This window comes from Colossoma macropomum, unplaced genomic scaffold (assembly GCF_904425465.1).
Source record: "Colossoma macropomum unplaced genomic scaffold, Colossoma_macropomum, whole genome shotgun sequence".
Taxonomy (NCBI): Eukaryota; Metazoa; Chordata; class Actinopteri; order Characiformes; family Serrasalmidae; genus Colossoma; species Colossoma macropomum.
The window spans coordinates 11,684,123-11,699,396 of record NW_023494810.1 but is presented as its reverse complement, the minus strand read 5'-3'; the positions used below and the strand labels follow the sequence as shown (position 1 = coordinate 11,699,396).

General features: G+C 37.5%; 1 protein-coding gene across 1 annotated transcript; it reads left to right on the top strand.

Moving 5' to 3' along the window:
• The first annotated feature begins 654 nt into the window (after window positions 1-654).
• On the top strand, window positions 655-11,587 carry isy1 (ISY1 splicing factor homolog). Its single transcript, XM_036559947.1, has 11 exons — window positions 655-713; window positions 2,135-2,157; window positions 2,320-2,371; window positions 2,458-2,523; window positions 2,992-3,034; window positions 3,147-3,259; window positions 3,704-3,821; window positions 4,344-4,466; window positions 7,796-7,917; window positions 9,475-9,564; window positions 11,001-11,587. The coding sequence occupies exons 1-11, from the start codon at window positions 711-713 to the stop codon at window positions 11,106-11,108; spliced, it is 861 nt and encodes a 286-aa protein (XP_036415840.1). The 5' UTR covers window positions 655-710; the 3' UTR covers window positions 11,109-11,587.
• Window positions 11,588-15,274: the final 3,687 nt, after the last annotated feature.

Below are 15,274 nucleotides of genomic sequence, written 5' to 3'. Positions count from 1 at the left end.
AATGTCATCAGAAGTCGAGTGTATTTTCATTTTGGCGAATGCATGTGTTCTGATGGAAAGCTGTCAGAAAATGTCTTCACTTGACAATAGTGACAGTTTCTCTCTCTGCTTCTTTATCCTCTATTCTTTTTTATTGGATATGTGTATAATTGCACTTACAGAAAAAAGAAGGGTTGCACTTCTGAGGAACAAGCTCTTTGTAAAGTGTCAGATTTTTGGTCATACATACACACATGCATATACATACATACACACACACACACACATATATATATATATATATATGTATATACTCACCACATCTAAAACGTATCATGTTATTTGTACCTCTTGTTACTTTTTAGTAAAAACAAATAAACTTACGACATATATAAACGACAACAAATTATATGAAGAGTAAAAGCACTAAACATATATATATATATATATATATATATATATATATATATATATATATATATATATATATGTATATATTTGGTAATGCATATTTATTTATTTGTTTATTTATTTATTTATTTATTTAAGCCACATCTGTAAACTACATCCGAAAAATATAAAAATAAAATTTGTTACAGGCGCGTATAAAACGTTTCGAGAATAAAAGTCCAGGATTTTTTTTTTGTCGTGTCGTCATCGAAGTTGTTGATTGCGTCACATTTCTGCGTCGGCTTGCTAACGCACACAGCAGTCCGCGTTGGCGACCAAACATGGTAAATAAGCGTTTTAATTCGTGTTCAGGCTGAAGCGGGTAGTCCGGTTATTGTTGTGTTGTGGAGGATAATGAGTCTGAGTTTGATCTGTAACTCCAGGTGTTCGTGTTCTGTCAGTTTTTTTGACGAAGCTGAAGTTGCTTTCTTATTCGAGTTTTCCGTTCCACCTTAAAAGGTGCTGTTAGGTTCTGGTGCATTTAAGGTGGAAAGAAGGTGCGAATAAGAAGCCAACTTTTTATTGTGAACTGCTGGTACCGTCAGTTAATAGTGGAGCCTAAACTCAGCCGAATAAACAGATAATACATCGTTTTAAATATTCACTCAAGTAAAAATAAAGTACACTGGTTCTTCAAGTGTTCTTCAGTAAAGGCAGTGGTTCTGTGTAGAACCATTCCATGCTTAAATGGTGCTTTGCATGGTGAAAAAGTTCTTCAGATTGATGGAGAATTGATGTGTTGCATATGGTTCTGTGTAGCGCCAAATGGGTTACAGGCTTAGCATCGCAGCAGTAGAAGAACCCTTTTTGGTGCCATTTGAAATTTCCAAAAGGTTCTATGCAGAGCCGTTTGCAACATATTGTCCATCAGTTTGAAGACCTGTTGCGCCTGGCAAAGAACTGTTTAAGGGAGAAATGGTTCTATAGATATCTCATGGTTCTAAACAGAACATTTCGTTTGCTGAAAAACCTCCAAGGAGACCATGTTATTAAAGTTATTATTGAGTTATTAAAGAGCTGCAGTTCAAATTCTTAGTACATCCAGCGCTGATCAACATAGGAGCTGCAGTTTGTTTGTTCTCTGTTTATCTCTTCATGGGGTCATTTTGTTCTACAATAAAATACTAAAGCTCCAAAGATAGAGGTTTGTGTGCAACAGCAAACCTGTCCAGGAGCTGAACCAACACAACAGATTAAAATAAAATTAACAAAAAAAAAAACCCATAGAATCTAAATGTGAATGGCTGTGGAACTGAGTGAAAGGTACGAATGCACCCATATGGGGCATTTGGTCTCTGATATCTGGTATTTTTAATGTACACTGTCAAAGCTGATACATAAACATTTAGAAAAGCAGGTTAAAATTGGTTCTAGATCCTCTTGGTAATGGAAGTAGTTACTACCCGCCTCCGTCAGCCACTCAGTCAGAATTGACTGAAGTAACTTTAAGCTGGTTGGTCAGGTTGTAATTAGTATGAATGGGTTGTAAAAGCTCAGATACTGGACTGTATTGCAGTTTCCTGCATGTGACTTAATCATACTTAAATTCTGTCTTCCACAGATTCAGAAACTTTGTAAGATTAAGACAAAACATTGTTAGAGACGTTGCCATCTTCTTGAATTTGAATTAAAGCATTTGCCTAAAGTTTTGAAACATTTCTGCTGTTTGTCTTTTGCCTAATAATCATGTTTGGTTTTTTTTCAGGCTCGAAATGCAGAAAAGGCCATGTAAGTTTTGTCTTATGGATTATATATGTTTTTCAAGTATTTCAGTCCACAGATATTTCTATGTAGATATTTAGATTGTGGTGTTTTATTTTAATTTGCTTAATTTATTCTAGATTTCATGCATTATCACACACTCTTATTCAAGCCTTTTCTCTTCTGTAGGACGGCCTTGGCCAGATTTCGCCAAGCCCAACTTGAAGAAGGAAAAGTGAAGGTAAGGCTAATGCTCAGGATAAACTTTTTATTGATTATTGTAGATTTATGGTCATGCTCATACTCATTAATACATTCTTTTATCAGGAAAGACGACCATTTCTTGCTTCAGAATGTAATGAGTTACCTAAAGCAGAGAAGTGGCGACGGCAGGTAAGAGAATTTTCTGATAATATTTGCTCAAGAAAACAAGAAAGTGTACCGGTTTCTAAACACTGCTGTACTCCTGGGTGTTCAGTGTAATTTATGATGATACTGTAGCTTTGTTAATCTGTTTGTTTGTTTAACTATGATATTTATGCTTCATATTTATGATATATGACAACTGTCATATTGTATACATCTGGCCTGCCCAAAGTTGCCCCATGAGGTGTTTGATCTGGCCGATCAGAATTTTTGAAGTATTTATTTAAATGAGGTGTAATATTGTTACCGAAATTTTTACAAACTCAATTTGAAACCTACTTACCTTCTTTATTTATATACTGTTTTGTCTATTTGGCTGTTGACCCACCACAAGCTATGCACTTTGGCACCTCAGACTGAACGTTTGGGCACCCTGGTACACACAAATGCATGTCTATATTTAGTTTTTCATCTATCTTTCATCTTCCTTTATAGATCATCAGTGAAATTTCCAAGAAGGTAGCACAGATTCAGAATGGTGAGTACCATTTTTTTATTCATTATTTGTATATTTCTAGGTGTATTGCTTGTACAGAACCACGGAATTTTGACTTAAAATATTTAAGGATAGTGCTTTTAATCTTCTTCAGCTGGTTTGGGGGAATTTAAGATCCGTGACCTGAACGATGAGATCAACAAGCTTCTCAGAGAGAAGGGCCACTGGGAGGTTCGAATCAAGGAGCTGGGAGGACCTGACTATGCGGTAAACAATTTAAATGAACCTTAGCAAACACAGAAATTTGTTATCATTCAGTATTCAGTATTATGTTATAGAAGTCCAAAACAGCTTTCTTCATTAATTTCAATTTAATTGTTTAATCCAAAATGCTAATGTTGTGAACAGTGAATGAAATTGTATAGCCATTATTATACTAAAGAGCTCAGGTTAATTAACGGCTACCAGTCATTTATCATAAGCCAAGCAGTACTTTTAAGCAGGCTGTATTAGTTAATTTTACTTTTACAAAATTTGTTGGTTTTCTGTAGTTTGAGTCCTGTTTGAGAGACCTTAACTAATGTGTACTTGGCAATCAGTTTACATGTAAAACTATGTATTCGTTCTTTAAATGCACTTACACGAATAGACATGTAATGCAAATGTGTTAAGAATATTATAACTTCTGGATTGTGTCTGTGTGTGTATTAGAGAGTAGGACCAAAGATGCTTGACCATGAGGGCAAAGAAGTGCCAGGAAACAGAGGTTACAAGTATTTTGGTGCTGCAAAAGACCTGCCGGGTGTAAGAGAGCTATTCGAAAAAGAGCGTAAGTTAAATGAAAACGTTCATAATAAACAGCATCTCAGATCTCAGAAGAATCCATGTTTCTTTAGCTGCGTTCACATGACCAGATTGAAGTGGTACAAATCTGTTTCTTTTGCTCTAAAGTGATTCAGATCTCACTCTGCTCGTTAGTTTGTTGCTGTTCCTGACACGTGATTCATTCATGTGACGTTACTGATCAGGGTGTGCACATGCGGGTCGGTTTGTTCACATTAATGACAGATTTGAGTCGCTTATCTAAACAAATTTGAAACCTCATGTTAGAGAGGTCACATCTGAGCAAAGAATTGGATTTGAGCAGTGAGGCTTGTAATGTGAACGTAGCCTTTGAGGCTACTGAGAATTGCATTTGACCTGTTATGTTTTTCTACTGACAGGTGTTACTATTTTGTCTCCTCTCTGGCTTCTTCAGTTTTCTCTCTCTGTAGTTTTGCCTGTGGAATACAGTGTGTGTTTAAGAAAAACATGGCCATATGAAAAGTAACTGATTATTGTTCTTCTGTAGCGGTCCCACCACCCAGAAAGACGCGGGCTGAGCTGATGAAGGACATTGATGCTGATTATTATGGCTACCGAGACGAGGATGATGGTGTTTTAGTGCCCTTGGAGCAAGAGTATGAGAAGGAAGGTAGGTTGTGTCCCAAAAGACATCTTGTTTACACTTAGTGCAGTTTGGCCATTCACTGTCATTGGAGCCACACCTTTTTTTTCTTTTTTATTTTTTAATTAGTTGAAAAGGAACAGAATACAGTGTCTCAACAATAGAGATGTGAATGCTAAGATATCCGACTGAATTCTAGGAAGCGAGGGCAAATCAGTGGGGAAAAAAACAAATACCGCAGCTGAGGGATACATATTGACACATGTTCCTGGACATGATACAGTTTCTCTTCTGAACAGAACTTGTAAACAATCACAACAAATGTAGCCACAGCACAGCAGAAAGAGGAGCAGATGGAGGACTTTTTATCCCTCAGACAGTTGAAGACTCGCATCGCACCCAGCTTGGAGAGGGGAGAATGTTTAGTCTCACGAATACATGTATATATTAAGGGAAAGTTACGAAAAGAAGACTGAATTTAACCTTACATGAGAACCCAGTTTTCTTTAAGAAGCAGCTCGGCAGACTACTAATGGGCTAACAGGCAAATTCAGTAATATTTAGAGTTAGACTCTAAGTTGAAACATTTACTGAAACGTTTAACACTATACTTGCAGACTTGCAGCATAGAAAGTTAAAAAAATAATAAAAATAACCCAAATGTCTGTTACAAGCTTTGCTTGTCCAAAGTCTGTGTGTAGACTCGATCCGTGTAATTCTGACACCAGTGTGGGGAAAAACCCACCACTGTTAGCTTGATGCTAATATATATTAGATACAAGTTGGTAGAAATATTGGCGTTATTGTTGTGGTTTTTTTTTCAGTACAATATCATGATACAATTGTAAACTGATATTGTAAAGTGAATGCCTACATTCAACAAATCCCTTTTAATTTAAATGCAGTTTTAAATGTAGATACTTTTCACAAACTGAAGTCATTTTCTGAGGTGCCCTGTCAAATGTTTGAGGACATCTGGCTCCTCCTAATACTTTAAATGTATGAGCATGTTTCGTAGTTTGTAGTAACACATTTAAAGCTGTTTACGTGATGCCATGTTTTGCAAAAACTACAAAACTAATGAAACAACTGATAAAAGTTATATCTTAAACATTAAATAACCAGCAATAAATTGTCTGCATCACCTACTCACTCAACTACTGAAGATTTGTTTAAGACAGTGAGGCTCACATTCATTCAGTTACATCCTACAATCAGTTACATAAGTGACAGGTCCATTTTAAATGTCTCGTGCCTCTGGAAAAGACCGCTCCCCACGAGACATTCCTACTAATACTGAAACATGACTTCACTTCGTTAGGAACTGGGATGCTTACAGAAAGACAGCAGACTGTTCTCGGATTGTCGCGATACAAAGGGCAGCTTTGTTTCTGTACACTGACAGAGTAGTAGTCTTATTTGCTGCTCGTACTCTCGAGCCGTGTGTTTCCCATTAGGTGATTATTGAATGCGTGACATGTAACATGAGGTTTGGTGCTGCTTAAATATCCATCTGATAGTCCAGTGACCTGGATGGATCAGTCAGCCACATTCTAGTCATGTGAATGCGTTCAGTCACAGTGTCCTGGCTCAATTAGCAGTCTTCATACACCAAACCTAAAGTAGGAAACCTGGGTGTTATCATAGACTCTGAGCTTTTGTTTTGTCCTGCATGTGAACACAGTCACTAAAGTAACTTTGTATCATTTGAGAAATGTTGTTAATTTCACCCTTTTCTGTCTCAGAGCAGCGCAGAGAAGCTTGTTCATGTATTTGTTACAAACAGAGTTGATCACTGTAATGATCTTTATACTGGACTTCCTAATAGAACAATACATCCCGTACAGTTCGTATAAAATGCAGCAGCATGAGTCTTCACAAAAAACAAAACACAAACCAAAGAGCTCATATTACCTGCATTTTGCAGGAGTTGCACTGGCTACCTGTATCTTTAGGATAGATTTTAAAGTTCTGCTGCTAGTTCCTCAAGCTTGAAATGACCTTAAAGCTCCTGCTTACATCACAGAATGTCTGTCTGTTTATGTTCCAACACATGATCTTAGATTAAACATGCAGATTAAACATGCTCTCAGGGGCACAGAATATACATGAACAAAGTGTATCCTGTAAATAGCTTTTCAGTGGCCAGTAAATAGTTATTGAGTTTTGCCAAAATTGCCCTCTCTCGATGTAAACTAAGGGTGTTTTCACATGTAGTTCTTTTTAAATGAACCGAACTGAGTTCTGTTAAAGTGAACCTGAAAAGGAACCAACTGCAAATGACCTTAGTTCTTTTTGTTCACAATGTAAGTAAAGAGGACTCAGTTTTCTTTCTGGTCCTTTGAGATCTCAGACCATTTCTTGTTCAGACCACAACTCTATTAGAACTTGCACCCCTTTCACCCCAGGTGGTGAGAGGAACCACCAGGCCATGCTAAAACAATTGCCCGAATCATGCAAAATTGGAAGAATGACGCTGCGTGTTTGCCGTGGTGGGTTCTGTTTTCGGCTGTGCTCCTCACTGAGCTCCACCAGGCCAAAATCTGCGTCTGCAATGAAACTGTATTTGAAATAGCAGCGGTGAATTTTCATTCATTCAGTGTTCAGTATGAAAGCAGCTTAAAACTCAGAGTTGTGTGCCCAACATGACACATACCAAACATACAAACATACTACCAACAAACCGAAATGAAACCGCCAGTTCATTTTTGGGGCAAGTGGTCCTAATCTTGGATCTTATGTAATTAATATCCTCTTCGATCACAAGGCTAATGTGGGTTTTTCTTCCCACACAGCTTTAACAAAACTGGGTTCCCCCACACTTCTTTAAAGTAATAAAAAATTGGACATTGTTTTAAAAAATAGCAGGGTAGCAGGGTCATCTACAGTGCCAACAGTATGTGTAGGTTCCATTTCACGTATTTCTCCCTCTCTTCACTTGTCCTGTTGAGTTTACTTCTGCTCCAGTTGTGTAACAGCCTGAGAGTGTTGGACTGAGGGATGTCAGTCATGCGCACTCATCATAGTATTAGGACTACACCTCGGCAGTTCCCAGATCTGTCTGATTAGCGATTTTAAGGCATGTTTTATCATATTTGAATCTTTTTATGCTGGATATTTAATGTGACACTCATTTTCTGTGTCATACAAATATTTTTAATATTTTACAATGGGACTTTAACACTTGTGTGCTATGGTTGTAGGCAGGTAACAGGCATGATATAGCACTTCCTCTTATGTTTTATTGCGTAATTATAAGTGTTTCTGTTTCATTAATGTTGCATAAAACAATGTCATGCTAATGTGTCTCGCACACTGCTTATTGATCAGTTATCTCATTCTTTCCTTTGGCACAGTAATAGCAGAGGCCATTGAGAAGTGGAAGGAGGAGAAAGAGGCACGTTTAGCCGGGGGTGGAGGAACCAAAGAGGTGGAAGAGGAGGAGGAGGAATACATATACGCGATCAAAGATGATGAGGTAATGGCTAATGGATGGTTAATGGATTGGTTGAGCAGTTTCAGTATGATCCTTGTAGAGGCTCTTAAAGGGGATTTTATGAGGAATGTCCCCAATTTTTAAACATTTCTACATAATACAATTGTTGAGATGTAAACAAAGTCATTTAGAGTGGTATAATGTGAAATTAAAGAGAAACTTACCTACTCAGATTTATTTACAGTGGTGGTGGTAGGAACCGGGGGTCACCATGTCTACAATGCAGATATAGCCATTTTATTTACTATCCAAAACCACCAGTGAACCTAAATGTGTCCTCTGAGTTTTTAAATGTGATGTTTATAATGGTAAAATACTGGTTAATCTGAAGAAATAAACTTTTTTGAGTACTGTTATGCTCCACAACATCCTGCATGTACCTCTCTGCTGTGAATGAATTTTTAAAAATATATGTTTTATGCCAAAACCTTCTTGTAACCATTTCATGTAATAACTTTACTCTTCTTGTGACCATCACTGGCTGTGTTTACATGCAAAGATTTTTGCCAATCTGATTGAATACAATCGGATTACAGACTCAGACTGAGGTGTTTATACGCACACACTATTCAACAATTTGATGGAAAATCTTCGTTTACATGCTCACTACAAGTAATCCGATGCAAAATCACGCGCATGCGTGGAGTAGCGCTTAGAACAACATTAGGTAAACGTTACCATGACAGCGGACATCACGTGAGGTCCAGTCCGAGTGAGATGAGTTTCCAGTTGGTGCGCTTGTGTTTTTAATTGCTTTAAAATGATGTCAGACTCAGGAAAACATGCTTCACATGTACTTATTAAAGAAGTTCTGAGACACATAAGCTGGACGTCCGTCCCACCGCCGTCTTTTAAAGCTCAGAGCATAAACTTTGTCTCCTCTGCAGACCAGTTTCTGCTCCGCCATGTTGAACGTTATAAACCTTCACTATGATGCGACGCACATGCGCAGACCGTATTTACACATTCCGACTGGAATGTAATCAGATACAGGCATTTACGTGGTTATTATTCTTCTATTTAACAGATTATTTAGAAGTCTACCCACCTCGTTCAGTCGGATAGAAATTGTATTCCGAATGGCCTCAGTCAGACTATTCCGATTGAGGTGTTTACATGGACGCATTCTATCCCGATTGAGCTGTTAGTCGGATTATTAACGGATTATTAGGCTGCATGTAAACGTGGCTACTGTGAACAAGTCTGACTTGAGTTTCTCTAGAACAGAGCATTTCACACCAAATCACTCTGAATGACTTTCCTTACAACTTAAGCATGTAACTATGCAGAAATTATGGAAAACTGGTGGAATTCCCCTTTAAGTGAAGTGCGTCATTTAAAAATGGCTCGTTTCGAAGCTTATTGGTTTCAAAGCAGAAATATTAAATTGTAATCGGACGATGCTCAGTATTGGTATGAGTATCGAAAAAGAAAAGGTGACATTGTGCCGCCTCTGGTTGAAGTGTTTTCTTTTAGATATTGTGTGTTCATTTTTTTATATTGTGATTCATTCTCTGATTCGAATTCTTTGTCCTCTAGCAATCTGATGATGAGATGAGGGAACAGATGGAGGGAGAAGACGGGGCACAAACATTCATTGCTCACGTGCCTGTGCCATCACAGAAAGAGGTGAGGGGTTCATTTTGTTGCACTGTATTGTGCAGTATGCTGTACAGCGTGCATATATGCAGAATGAGGGAGGTTTATTTTTTGAGTTTGTTTTGCTGAATTAATCAGGTTTTATTCATTATATTGATTTCTTTCAGTTATTGTAGGCGGCACTTTTAAAAGTCTGGGCGCCCCAGTTTTTGTTTTGTTGATTTTCTAAGTGAAGATAAAGCCGTTTTTCACACTTGTCCACAACCAGGACCATCTGGACCTAGGAACGGTGCGTAATTCTATACGTCACTTTTCTAGGTGCAGGTTTGCAAAACGTCAGCACTAGCTTCATACATTCTACTTTTTTTTATTTTCCTTGGATACAAACACCCAAGCAGTGAAGAACAGCACTTTTTGTCCACAACAATCGTTTCCTGCCATCACGAAACTTTAAAGGGAAGTGATACGGTTCAAGCAGTCACGTTACAAGGAACCAATCACGCTACCCCGATGGCTACCACATGTGCAGCAGACCGCACTAGAATTGCCTGGAAGCGAACCCTAATTTCAGGAGGACAAGAAGTCGGTTCTCTGGACCGGCCCTGGGCTCTACAACAGTTGACCAAATGTACCGAACTCACAGAAGAAGCAGTCTTGGGTCCAGAAAAAAGCTCTAGTGGGAAATCACCCCAAGTTAACACATCACTTTTGCACATTTAAACACACTATTACTGTTTATTAATTTAATATATTAGAAAGAAAAAAACATTAATTATATTCCATGTAAAACTTCTGGCACATTTTATATTTTATGTTTTCTTATGTGTTAAATTTAGCAGATAAATAGAAATTGTGCTCAAAAAGTGCAGATAAATGTGCCATATTTAAATGTGTTCTTTGTAGAAGACGTGTTTCCTTATTTTTACTTCAGAAAAACAACACAGTTTCACTGGGGGTGTTCAAACGTTTGCATACAACTGTATGTCCTATTTTTCAGAAAGTTTTTAATGAATGTTTTCAGTGATAGAAAAATGTTTTGTTCCAGATAAATGAATGCAGTGATTCTGTTGTGCTGGTCTTGTGCAGCTTCACTGGTTTAAGATAATTAAGGAAGCTGTAAAACAGTTAGAGTGATGAAGTTGTAATAAACGTAATATCCAAAATGTATCATTTGATCAAATTTTGAGGCAGATGGGTAATTAATTATATAGCTTATAAGTACATAAATTATAATTATAATAACTTCTTGCTGTTGCAGAATAATTTTATACAACTTTAAATTGCATTTTAGTAGTTTATAACATTGAATACCACTTTGTGCGTTAGTGTATTGACTGTTAACCATGTACTGACATGTTAACGACTCTTTTATTACTCAAAACTGCTCAAGAATTGTCAATAATGCTGCTTTTAGTTTGACCTTTTGAGAAAACGTGTGCTTTATTGATTTTATTGATCACTCACAGATCGAAGAGGCCCTGGTCAGAAGAAAGAAGATGGAGTTGCTGCAGAAGTATGCCAGTGAGAGCTTAATGGCGCAAAGTGAAGAAGCTAAAGCGCTACTTGGTTTGTAGCGTCCCCTCATTATAGTGGTAGTTCTTAGTATTTGGCAACCTCACAATAAGAGCCATGCAGACTTAATGACCTGGGAATCCATTTATGGCTTAATTCTGAGGTGTTACAAGGAACGAAGGGTGAACATACAGAATGGAAGTCAAAAAATGGAACCGACCTGTCATACACTTTTAAAAAGGATGGTTCTTTTGTAAAGAAAATGGTTCTGTATAGAACCGTGAACACTCAAAGAACCGTCTGCATGATTAAGTGTTCTTTGCTTGATTAAAGGGTTCTTTGCATCATGAAATTGTTCTTCGGATTAATGGAGATGTGTGGTATATGGTTCGAAAAAGGCTTTTATATAGCACCGGAAAGGGTTCTGCCATTGTTACGATACAAGCTTGTTACAAAAGAAAAACCCTTTTTGGTGCTATATAGAACCCTTTTCAAAAAGGTTCTGTATAAAACCATCTAGAGCACTTTATCCATCAATCTAAAGAACGATGGTTCCTCAAGGGTTTTTCAGTAAAGAAAATGGTCCTATATAGAACCATTAATGCTCAAAGAACCCTCTGCATGATTAAAGGGGTTATTGTATCATGAAATTGTTCTTCAGATTGATAGAGAATGTGTGGTGTGTATGGTTCTATATAGAACCTTTTGTGAAAAGGGTTCTATATAGCACCAAAAAGAATTCTGCTATTACTACAATACAAGCTTGTTTCAGTAGTAGAATCCTTTTTTCTATATAAAACCCTTTACACAAAGGTTCCATATAGAACCCTCTGGAACACATTCTCTGTCAATCTGAAGAACCATTTTACAAAACAAAGAACCCTATAATCATGCAGAGGGTTCTTTTGAGTGTTCATGGTTCTATATAGAACCATTTCCTTTACTAAAGAACCCTTGAAGAACCATCCTTTTTAAGAGTGTAGTTTCGCCCACAAATGCATTGTTGCATAGCAACTGTTGCCAGGTTGGACAGATTTTTGAGAACGTTGGCCCAGTTTTGGTCAAAATATGTACATTTGGAGTGTGTTATTAATATTCATTTCAAATGATATATTATGTGCATGTGTGTACAATTCTAATACGTTTATAAATGCTTTTTTAAACATTGTGAATTCTCACCCTGATTTAGTTTAGTCAATGAATAATCTACACACTTTACAGAGACTTTGAGTTGCTTATCATTTTTATGTTACAGTTTAAAGAGTTGCTCTATTTGTCTCTTCGTCACTAGCTTGGCTTTTTGAGATAGCGAGCAACGCTAAAACAGCTGAAATCTATTTAGCTTAGCGTATCAGTGAGATACACTATATGTCCAAAAGTGTGTGGACACCCCTTTATGTTAGTAAATTCAGATGCATTAAAATGCACCCACTGTTGACGAGCGTCAGATGTACACACAAGGAAAAGCACCTAATCTCCATAGAAAAGCATTGACAATAGAACAGGTCACTCTCTAGCAGCTGCACATGAGCCTAAGGTCACCATGCCCAATTTCACACGTGGGCTAGAGGGGTATAAAGCCCCCCCACAACTGGGCTGTGGCGCAGTGAAACTGTGTTCTTTGAGGGGATGGAGCTCCATACAACACCTTTGGGATGACTTGGAGTGTCCAAAACTGACCATCCAACATCAGTACCTGACCTCACCAATGCGTAATCAAATCCTCACAGCAATGTTCAACATCTAATGTAAAGCCTTCCCAGAAGAGTAGAGAGTTGATACTGCAGCAAAGAGAGCCAAACTCCTTTTTAAACTCTTGATTTTGGAAGAAACATTAGAAAAGAAGGTGTCCACAAATTTTTGGCCATATAGTCCTTTTATGCCCTAAAAACATCTTATTATGCGACAAAACCTACACCTGATCTAACCATGTGACGTTTTGCACACATGAAAAATATAATTTAGAATAAATAAGATGCTATGAATTTAGATAATTTGATAGACGTTGGTTGTATAGAATGCCGGTGATCTGTAAGCTGCTTCAGCCTTGCAACGGTTGCTAAGAAACAGTATTTATGGGCGTAGCATGGATAGGTCTAAGCTGGTGATATCACGACTTGGTGTCCAAATAATTACAGATTTTTAAACGTTTCAGTTCAGTATGGTCACGTGTTCACAGTGACTGTAATTAACGGGTTTAATGTATTGTAACGCTGTTCATACAGACCATTGATGTGATATTCCTGGTGTTTTATAATGTGTCTACACTGTTGTACCAGCCGTATCCTGCCTTTGAAGACGTTTTCGGGACTGGATCGTTAAACGTTGACCCACTGTGAGACGAACAGCATAAGATTCTTTGTAAATATGTTTGTATTATGCTCTCCTAACTTTTTTGGACCAGTAAAGAATTTTCTATAATAGTGACAAAGTTTTTTTTTTGCTTTATTTCCAAGACATAACCATCTATTTCTCATTGAGATTTTCTATTGGTTCGTTTTAAGAGGTGAGGGACTGATCGGTGACCTAAAGTGACCTGTGCTGCTGTAATTAAGGGACTGATTTGAAGCAGCTCAGTTCATGTGACCGCCAAACCTAGAATAAACCGTGGTCACACTGGCAATATCAAGACCAAATCTAATCTCCTCACTCACTTACCCAAGTCTGCTGTCTTTATTCAGTCTAAACGTTTCTCTTTTGTAATTCAAATCCCTGCTGTCTTTTTTCCCCCCAAGCTCAGGTGTCAGATGTGGCCTGTTGGATTTCTGTTTTTGAAGCGAGGCTGTCGTGAAAATAAAACAAAGCACAGGAGGATAAAATAATTGTGAAGTACCTCTTACACCTCTATTTAAGAGGAAGCAGGTGTGGTGCTGAAGTGCAAATTAAAACAGCTATTGTCCAGATAGTCATGCTTTTTTATTGTTTTTATTCCTTTTACAGTAAAAGGAAATGAACACATGAATGATGAGGTTTTAAGAATCATTTGAGAAGAATTTACAAATATATAATTATTATATACATTCCTAGACTGAATCAAAGGGTTTGATGTGGCAAAGCCTGACTCAGTAGATTTTCTCACTGCTGTTTTCCATCTGTCAATTAGCTCACTAGCACAGGCACAACTGTGGCTGTGTTCCAATATTCCTACTAGCATCCTAACTAGTACACTTAAGTAGTGTATAGAGTCCTGGCTATCAGACTTGTGCATTGGTGAAATGGAATTTTGGAATTTTTCAGCATCTTAAAGCATGAAGAATGATCAAGTATGAAGGGATTAAGTATAAAATTGTATTAGAATTTATATTCTTTTGGTTATACATTGTTGTCAGGCAAAAACATTTTATATCTATTTTTGTTTTTTACTTTTTTGCATATTGTCATTCTTCAGTTACCTTTTGCATTGTGTTCAAAGTACCAACAGAAATGGTCCAAATTACTTACACAAAAGGTCTTTACATTTTGTACATCCAGCGATATGTTTATTTCATGTTTATATAAGATTCCTAGAATTCCCTCTTTCCTTTGTCCCAGCTGACACTCCTGAATGGAGTAGGAACTCATTCCATATTTGGGCACGAAGCTTTCCAGCAATCACAAGGGGGTATAACTTCTTGTTGTGGTGTTGGTACAAACCAGGGCTCGGAAACGTGGCTCTTCTACTTCTCTGTTGTGGCTCCACAGCAGAATTAGATTGTCAGGTAAAAATAAAATAATCCTCCTTTGCAGTAAAATAAAGCTCTGCGACGAAACGATAAAGAGAAAGATTTAAGACGAACATCGATAATTTGGAGATGAATGGATTTATTTGCATTTATAATCCTGATATGTTTATAATCTACAGTGATGAACACCAAAAAGTTGTGAAGCTGAAGACAGCTTGTCGTTCGCCAGCTTCTTGTTCGAATTCCCCCGTTCCACCTTAAGTGGTGCAGCAGTTACATTTTGCACCTCAGGCACCATTTAAGGTGGAACAGGAAAAAGCCTTGTGAAAAGTTTTTTATTTTATTTTTATTTTTTATTTTACCTTTATTTAACCGGGGTAATCATATTGAGATTAAAAATCTCTTTTACAAGTGAACCCTGTCCAGGGTGACCTGTCCTCCCGACCAATGACTGCTGGGATAGGCTGCAGCTCCCCCCGTGACCCAGAAGGATAAGTGGCTTAGATAATACGTGTGTGTGTGTGTGTGGGTGTGCATGAGTGTGTGTATGTCTGTGTTTGTCTGTG

Bases quoted from the DNA above. Each gene is read 5' to 3' on its own strand.
- isy1 (XM_036559947.1), top strand. The intron at 3,260-3,703 runs GTAAACAATTTA...TGTGTGTATTAG, and splicing joins TGGGAGGACCTGACTATGCG to AGAGTAGGACCAAAGATGCT. The intron at 3,822-4,343 runs GTAAGTTAAATG...GTTCTTCTGTAG, and splicing joins AGAGCTATTCGAAAAAGAGC to CGGTCCCACCACCCAGAAAG.